At 42.6% G+C, this 8,722-nt stretch overlaps 1 protein-coding gene across 1 annotated transcript; it reads right to left on the minus strand.

Annotated features, from left to right (window-relative positions):
• Nucleotides 1–3: 3 nt before the first annotated feature.
• Nucleotides 4–5,739, minus strand: GPR149 (G protein-coupled receptor 149; the record flags this gene model as incomplete). Its single annotated transcript, XM_009700264.1, is given in 4 exon segments — nucleotides 4–99; nucleotides 3,060–3,187; nucleotides 3,189–3,241; nucleotides 4,247–5,739. Coding segments are annotated over 4 exon segments (1,246 nt in total), but the record flags the coding sequence as incomplete, so codon positions are not given.
• Between the last annotated feature and the right edge of the window lie 2,983 nt (nucleotides 5,740–8,722).

The following is an 8,722-nucleotide window of genomic DNA, read 5'->3' on the forward strand; positions in this document are numbered from 1 at the left end:
CACCGTCGTGGTGGTGGTGGTGGTGGTTTTCATGGGATATTTTGTAGATTCCATAGCCTTGCTGGAATGACAGGTTGAATTCGAAACCCCTACGTTTGGCTAAGCAGAAAGGAAAGCAATGTCGTATTAAATGAGTCGAACCCAAGAAGAAAAGTGAGATCACATACACAATGAAAATTACATTCTAAAACAGGGAATAAATTATTTAGCAACTGCTAGCAACAGATAATTTTCTCTCCATAAAAAGAATGAACTGTTGAGAAGAAAGACTTCTCAGATAGTATGTTATTACACTGCCCTCTTAATGAACTCAGAAATGACACATTCCAAAGTTCATGGATTGCCAGAAACTGGTAGATTGTCTGCCATTTTCAAAAATACACGGGCTAGGATGTTTTATGGGATACACTCAAGAAGAAAATACTTAAATTTTGTAATACTCTTTTTTTCACAGCCTGTTTCAGCTATATTCCTAAAGGTGAAAAATTGTACTAAATGATACAACCTTTCTGAGAATCCGTAACTAACCTTCAATATCAATAGTCAAGCAAGAAAAACAGAATTCTACAACACAAAATAAATATCTGAAGTATTTATAGAATGAAATTTTTGTATCTTCTCCATTCTAAATTCAGTGCTCCAACTAATCTTACACAGTAATTGAACAATTAAGTAAAAATTCTCCATCATTATTTACACCCTTTCATTCTACCTCCTTTCTAACACAAATCACCTGAGATTCCTCAGCCTCCCCCTTTTCATCTTACATGATGTAGCAACTAAATGCCTTTTATTTAACTAATGAAATCATCTTTCCACCAAACCTTTCATGCTAAATTATAAAATAAAAGGTATGAGGATGTATTTATACAACCTCTATTTCTACTCAACAGTGTGTGTGCTTTCTAGATCATACATAATTATGGGTGAAACTCTGACCTTAGCAGTCATTGCATTAAAACTTGAGATCGGTCTTTAGTACAAATATCTAAAAGTCACAGATTTCTTTTAAATAATTTTATAATTGATACTTTTCCATCTGTTGAATATTTATCTCTCTAAATAGGATTATCAAATACATCTGAAATAAACTTCCTTCTTGACAAACGGCAGTCATCCTCTCCAGGAAAGCGGTTAGAATGGCGTCAGTGGCAGCACAAGCCATCCTGCACTTTGAGAATGCGTTGAAAGCAAGTGAAAGCCGGGAAGGAGAACAGCCTTTGGCCAGGGTTCAGGAGCTTGCTTTCTCCCTGAACATGCAGTGCATGTTGGAATTCATCCACTGATCTTGGAGGACTTTCACTCCAGAGGATGGGAAACGACACCCAGATCCTCAGAATTATTTAGCTCCTACCTTTTCCACTTGGACTAGATGATCCTTGTAGGTCCCTTCCAGCTGAACTGTTCTATTCTTATTCTAATTCTAATTCTAATTCTAATTCTAGTTTAGTGTATAATTCTAACTTTCTAATAAAACTTGCCAGCACTTTCAGTTCCCTTTGGGCCAGGCCTCAAGGAACAACTGTATCAAACTCTAGCGCTGCAACTCTCACTTCTGAAAGATTAATGCATAAATCTATCATCTTCATGTAAAAATATAATTGCAGCATTACAAATAGGAAATTGGAATTATTTTTCTGTTAAAGCTATTCTTGATAATAATTATGAACGTAAATTAAAAAAACAACTATTGCTCTGTCTTCCCCCCTTGTAGGCTTCCTTACTGGTATTTTTACCAGAGCATGTTTATTGTATGTTAACAGAGATGATCTAACAGATACAGATGTATTTAATACCCTGTGGCAGATTTCTGTCCTTCAAACTTTCCATAATGACCTGCTGTTAAACAGCTGGACTTTTTAAGCTCATACATTCTTGGTTGTCCCAGAAAGCAAACATGTATGAACATATATGCATACATTTGTGTGTAAGGAATGTAAACTATTCACTAGTAAAGATACTGAACTTACATTAGTATGTATAATAAGCTTCAGTAAAACATTTTAATAACAAATACTTCTCACAAGAATATTGGAAACATATTTTCATTTGTAATTCAAAATGCAATCCCCCTGTGCAGATACATGAACACTGGAGACTGCGGTGTTTCATAAGTAACTCTGGCCCGAAAGTGTACAGGAAAGCATTATGCAGCCTTTTGGCCACAAATACGACAGTGTTCTCCATGTTCACAGAAGCCTACGTGTGTTTTTCACTAGAGATGAGTTCATGGAGTGACAGCTGTATTTCTTTGTCTTCCGCTTCTCGGACTGAGTCTTACCACATGATCAAGCTCTTTATGAAACGAACAAAAGTGGTGTAGCTGTAGGAGACCGGCTGTGGCAGTCAGTGAGTGCCGGGATTCCTCCAGCTGGTTTTGCATGGAGGCCCAGAGGAAAACAAGGTTTTAGAAGATTCCAAGAGGGTTACCAGTGAAGGTCTGGCATCCTCTGTTGCACCAAGGTAAACTTTATAAACATGCAGGGAAATATTTTTAGGCAAAAACCGTGTAGGAGTTCCTTAGCTTTCAACAAGTAGCATGAACACACTGAGAAACAGGTCCCTCCCATAAATCGCATCCTTTGCTATTTGCTTATTGGTGTCGCTCTGATTCCTGGTTAGTAGCTACAGCGCAGGTGTACAAACAATAGCTCCTACCCTTCTCATAATTTACTTGCAATTAGCATGTTTTTGTCCCCCACGACGCTGAACATGTCTAGCATGTTCCATGTATTTGATGAGTAGAAGTCAGATTTTGGCAGATACATCTTTCCCAGGGTAGGAGAGGAGAGCAAAAATAGGATTCAGAGTCCATCAGACTTTGCTAAAAGATTTGACAGTGATCTGGGAAAATCAGCCAAGCTTCTGTGCCTCAGCATCCACTATTTCCATCCAGCTGTCTCGTATTAACATTGTGAGTCTCATATACTGTTTTGAATAATGTCTATATGATCGAGGTATATGATTTCGAGGAGCACAAGGTACTGTTACTGACACTAACTTCCTATCCTCTTTACAACAAGATACATTCCAGCTGCGTGTCACGTTTCCGTACTTACTTTTGAGTTCTTCTGAAGACACTGCATATGAATTCCTCCTGCAATTAATGATGCAGCCACAGGGCAGGTGGATCCAGCGTTCTGACAGGACAAATACTGGGGTGACCGTGGCAGCCAGCAAAGTCAGATGTCTCAAATAAAAGGCTTTGAAAACCAGTGATGTGCTGGACAACCATCTGTATCTGAAAGGCAGAGCATTTTCAAATTTAAATCACTTCAGGTACATGAGACACTTCCAGGAATAAACAGAACATCTCACTATGAATATGACACAACTAAAAGACACAGGTTGTCTTTAATGTTTGCTGAGCCTGTCAATTTTGTTTCTAACAGAGCGGAGAAAACACACTGACGGTGGCTCTCCTCCTCATTCTGCATTTCTCAGAACAACACTTGCTTAAGCTAAATCCAGATGCCTGAGCACTTTTAAAAGAAGCAACTCTCAAGCCAAGCAACTTAGAAAAGACCGCTAGCTCAGTCTCTCCCGTGCGGTACCGAGGAACCCCACCCCCTGATGGGGAGCAGGAGAGAGGACTTCGCTGTGCCACAGATGCTCCGTACTGCTCGCCTTCCCTTGAGGGATGCTGAGGTGCTGAGCCTGAGCCTACGCCCATCCCGGGGACAGCCCCAGACCCATGTTTCGTGTTCTCAACAGACTCCTTTCTCATTATACATGGACGTACCTGCTCCCAAATATACCAGTGCGTGCACATAGACAGCACTCCCTCCCACCCCCTCAATGCTACAGAGAGTACAAAGATGCAAGCAAGCCTCCTTTTCCTAACAAACTCCTATTTTTTAACCAGTCTGGCAGAGGACGTGACTCACAGCTATGACAAGGGGCAGAAAGGCTAGCATAGCGTAGTACAATTCACAGACCCCATAATGCTTGTCAGACAGCTGGCAATACAAAAGGGTTGGCCTTATTCACCCCTCTATTCAGGTGAAACAAATGATGTGATGATAGAGTAACATACTGATGAATCAGGCTCTGCCAGACCTGCTGAAAGCCAGTTACATTCCTGTAGTGACACAGACCTGCTTAGAGGGACTTTTGCCAGCACCAAGTATACTATAAGGACGAATTGCAATGGCTACTGTTCATCTGTTTCAATACATGAGACACCAACTCACACCCCGTTTAAATATAAGTAAACGTTAGAAAGTAAAGCAATCTGACAATTTACCATCATAGGAAGCCAGAGAAGGACTTTTGTCAATGCAAGAATCAGCGAGAATCGTTTCTGGGCAAAGCCCACCACGAAGCTCCTGCTCTGTATGCTGTTCATGCAGCGAGGCTCGAGTGCACCGCTTTCAGCCACACCTTTCCTAAAAACTGCTTCTGAGCTTGGACATGGATTTTGGAGATGCTTCAGGGTTTTATCCACAGGGCCCACCGGTGACAGAGGCGGGGTAGCAGTACTGCAGCCTGCAGGCGTCCCAGGGGTGACGTAGCCTCGAGAGATTTCCTGGTAATCAATGTGTAATAGCTGTTGCTCATCTGAGCACAACAGCTGGTAAGTCAGAGGAACAGACAGCACTGTGAGGAGGCAAAAGCACAGCGAGTAGACAATAAATAAAAACAAGATGTAGGAGCTGGCACAGTCAGTGAAGCAGCCCCAGGAGGTAGGGATGTACTTGCCCCAACCACAGAGAGGCAAAATGCAGATCAGCAAACTGACAATCCAAATGGTAAGAATGGCCCATACCATGCTTACTTGCCGCTTGGAAGTGCTGCAGCTCATCGTCTCAGTTTTGTTGATGGTGTAGAAGTTGTAAGAAACTATAAGAGATCCTTTCAGGTTGCTAGAAATGCCCTGGAATAAATATATAAGCGCTGAGGTGGTGCACAGAGGCTGGGGGGGGTCATCACTTGACCACTGGGTGAGCATGAAAATAATCACTGGCCCAATGCTGATGAAATCATCTATTGACAAAGAGGTCACAATCATTGAAACCGTGGTTTTGTTTTGCATTTTGAGCAGGGAAACCAGTGAATAAATGCTGCCCAGAAATGCTGTAGATGCAATGATAAAAGTCAAGCAGAATAGAAAGACATTCAAAGTTCTCTGCTCGCTAGGCTTATCCATAATGCTACGATTTTCAGCAAAGAAGCTCGTCCCATTGAGTGACAAATTACTAGGTGTTACCGACATTGTCCTTGGCAAATTTTTTTCTTTGCCTTCTCACTGACTCTGCAAGTTTTCACTAGCTGAAACCAGAACTGTTAGCTCCACATCACAAGTTTCTTTGTTTTCCTAGACTCTCTTTTGTGGCACCTGATGAAGAAATATTCAGGCGAAAGCACCCTTGGTAATCAGAACAACTCATGCTCTTGAAAAATCAGGCAACGACGAAGTATCAAAGGTACTGAAAAAAATGCAGTTCTTCAGAATCCTTTCAGTACTGAAAGATGGTTAATTTAGGCTCTTCAGGTAATAACATGCCGTTCACTTTTGACAGATATCAGGCAATGTGCCTTACTCACGAGTTCAGCTGAAACGAAGGCAGAGTATCAGGTATGTTCAAGCTCTAGTAGCTCGGGGAGAAACATAGTAGAAATGAGAGGCTGTTGGGTTCACCCTGCGCTGTTCCGAGCTGCAGGAGGGAGGAGTCAGATGCAAGCAGGATAGCAGAGACGAGGGGAGTGAGCATCTTCTCAGAGGGAGCTGCCTTTTAGCTGGATCAGAAGACTGAGTCCCTGCTAAGCCACACCTCCGATGCTGACACTGAAATCCAATGCAAATACTCAGATCTGATGTCAGCCATGAATGTCATTCCCGTAAAGCCCATGGCCGCTCCAGGGCTGTGCATCATGAGCTACAGGGCTGCTTTTATTCTTTTGTCCTTCTGTTCTCCAAGCTTAGCAAGGGGAAAAGCTGCAGGAGCCTTTTATGAAGATGAAACAGAAGATGTGTGTCTGCTCTGCCTTTTTGTACTCCTACTCCCACTGCCAGTGTGCGTGTGTATGTTCATACACTGCACGGGGATGCTAACCGGACAGTTACTTAGGGACGACCTTCCATTAATGACAGGTAACTGCCGGGCATGTTAGCCAGGTGTTGCCTGCCTATGTGGTATCTCAGCTCAGTCTGGGGTTTATAAAACTTTCGGTCTCGGCATGATGCAAATCTGAGCCGGCATTAAATGCTGACTGTCTTCTCTAGTTGAACACATGGATAGAATCACAGTCAAGGGCATTTTGGCACATTATGAATGTTTTCTCCTGAGAAAGTGCGGTACTGGTGAAACTTGTAAGCTGACAAAATTTCCAACACTCAGATGTTAAGTGGACAGGTAGGTTCAATGCAATCTTCTTGGAGGACTCTGCCTCTCTTTTCTTTTTGGTGCCACTTTAAGTTCAAAAATGCAATGAGGATGCAGGACAAATATTTTCTGATTCAGGGTAATATTGTAAGGCTGCTGCAATTACTTGCTAGTCCGGGGAACATTACAAATCCACTCAGTTAGAAATCTGTATTGTTCGCAACCAGATCCTTGCTCAATTCTACCCACTTTGAAATGCATTAGCTGTGTCAAGCCAACAGCTGGATTGTTTGGGTGTTTTCCCTCCTGCCAGGGCAGGGCAGGGTTGGAAGCAGCGATTCCCGGAGCCGCCGGAGCCCCAGAGGGGACGGGCAGTGGAAGAGAACGCACGGCTGCAGCTGTATCGTGTGACAAGAGCCCGCAATACAAGGATCAGAGCTAAGGGCAATGATAACTTATCGGAATAACCCCCCTTCATTTCTGATTTCCAAGCTGCCCTGCCGTGGCACTGGGAAGGCTTATGCCCCAAAAGAGGCTAGGTCTTCCAGTCAACGCCACGTGCCCTGTACAGCCACAGAACTGTCCTCGTTGCAGGACCTGTGGTAAAGCAACACTCCTCCTAAGCAGCCTGACCGGGAGCCTTTGCCTCTCCATCCTCCCTTTCACATTGCAGCTGCTTCTCTTTTGAGGATTCTGCGTTATTTATCAGGACCAACTGTCAACCCTCACGTCAGAAATTTGCAAAAGAGAGGGGCATCCATCCTGCCTTCCACACAAGGCACAGTCATGGATCTGGCCCATCCATCTGGCCTTTAACTGTACAGGACTTGACTTGGCTTTTGTGATTTATCTGTCCTGCTGGACTATTGATTGTTAATCCATGCTGTGCCAGCTAAAGGTCAGGGCTCATTTCCTTCTATTTACAAATCACAGTCACCTCTGCCCTTGCAAGTCAACTTTAAATTAAGGACAGTGTTCTAAATCTTAAGATTAACAGTGTGAGCCTGGTCCGAAGTACAGAAAAGGGACAAGAAGAGAAAGAAGCATCATTCACCCTTGTTTGGACCTTCATTTTTAAGCCTGGCTTCCTCAGGAAACACATGACCACGCTGCCTGAGCGCGGACACGTGCGTGCGCATGTTTCTCTCTTCCACTCCTCATCCCTCAATTCCTTTTGACAAAATGATCGTTTCCATCTCAATCTGATGGTGTCAAAGCTATGAAGTTCCCACAAGTTCTTTGAAAATGAGCAGCTGACCAGAGGAGACAGATCACAGTAGGCTGCAGCAGAGTTCCCTCTTCACTAGAAACTCAAGAACACAAAGCAGAGGCTTTATCAATACTCCAACCATAAAGAAAGCTTCAGCTGAAGCGTCAATTAACCTGGATGCTAAACTGCAGGAAACCAGCTTCATTCACTCTAGCGTGACTTAAGCTTCCTGATAGGTGATCAGTTACTTCCACTCTTAAATTCCGTGTCATTCATTGCCTGTGTCATCTTCATTTGCTCTTGCCATGTTATTGCCAAGTGATTAGAAACAATTTTAATGATGCTTGAGAAATTTATTTTCCCTACTTTGAAAAGTCGTCTCCTGTATCCTGAGTCACTATACCTACACTGGCTGTCCAATAGCCCTGATGACAGATATCAACCACAAATTTTCTGAAAGTTCCCTCAGTATAATCTTCTTCACATACTTTACTGACCTTGCTTTATTGGCTGTGCATACACAGCCTCTATGCCACTCTGCAGCTTTTTGGACACTTTGGTAAGAGCAGTCCATTCTGTGCCTTCTGTTTGTATTTGGAATGAAATGCTGGTCAGTGTTTTTAAGAAAGTCACTTTTATTTATCACAATACCTATTCAAGGCAGATGACGTATTACTCACCTCGGTTTATCTTCCCACGCAATGTATTTTATTGTACGAACTGCACCTTGCCATTCTCTGTGACAGCTTTTACCATAACTTACAATATGGTGAAACGTTCTTTCCTCTAGTCATTTCATAGTTATAAACCAAAGGTCTTAGGAGTGATGAATTCAAGCAGCTTCTCTTCTTATTTATCTTTCTTTAACATGACTAATAAATTCCAATAAAACATGTACAGAAAGATCAGTTTCATCTTAAAACTGAAGAGAGAATTCGGTTGCTGTAAGAAACAAGCAACTCTACGAAGAGAAGCATGATTTTCTACATAGTTGTGCCTCCAGGTAGTTGACTTTTGCACCCAGTAAGGTCTAAGTTCTGAAACTTCTCTGGTGGCTGGGGCAAATGAATCTGAATTGGATTCCCTGATCTCTTCTAAAGGATGAGTTTATATTGCAGTCTTTCAAAACTTACAGGAACACTATCTTCGCAATTGTAATTTCGCTCCCAAATTTTCCTGAAATTCA

This window comes from Cariama cristata, unplaced genomic scaffold, assembly GCF_000690535.1.
Source record: "Cariama cristata isolate BGI_N322 unplaced genomic scaffold, ASM69053v1 scaffold2245, whole genome shotgun sequence".
Lineage (NCBI taxonomy): Eukaryota > Metazoa > Chordata > Aves > Cariamiformes > Cariamidae > Cariama > Cariama cristata.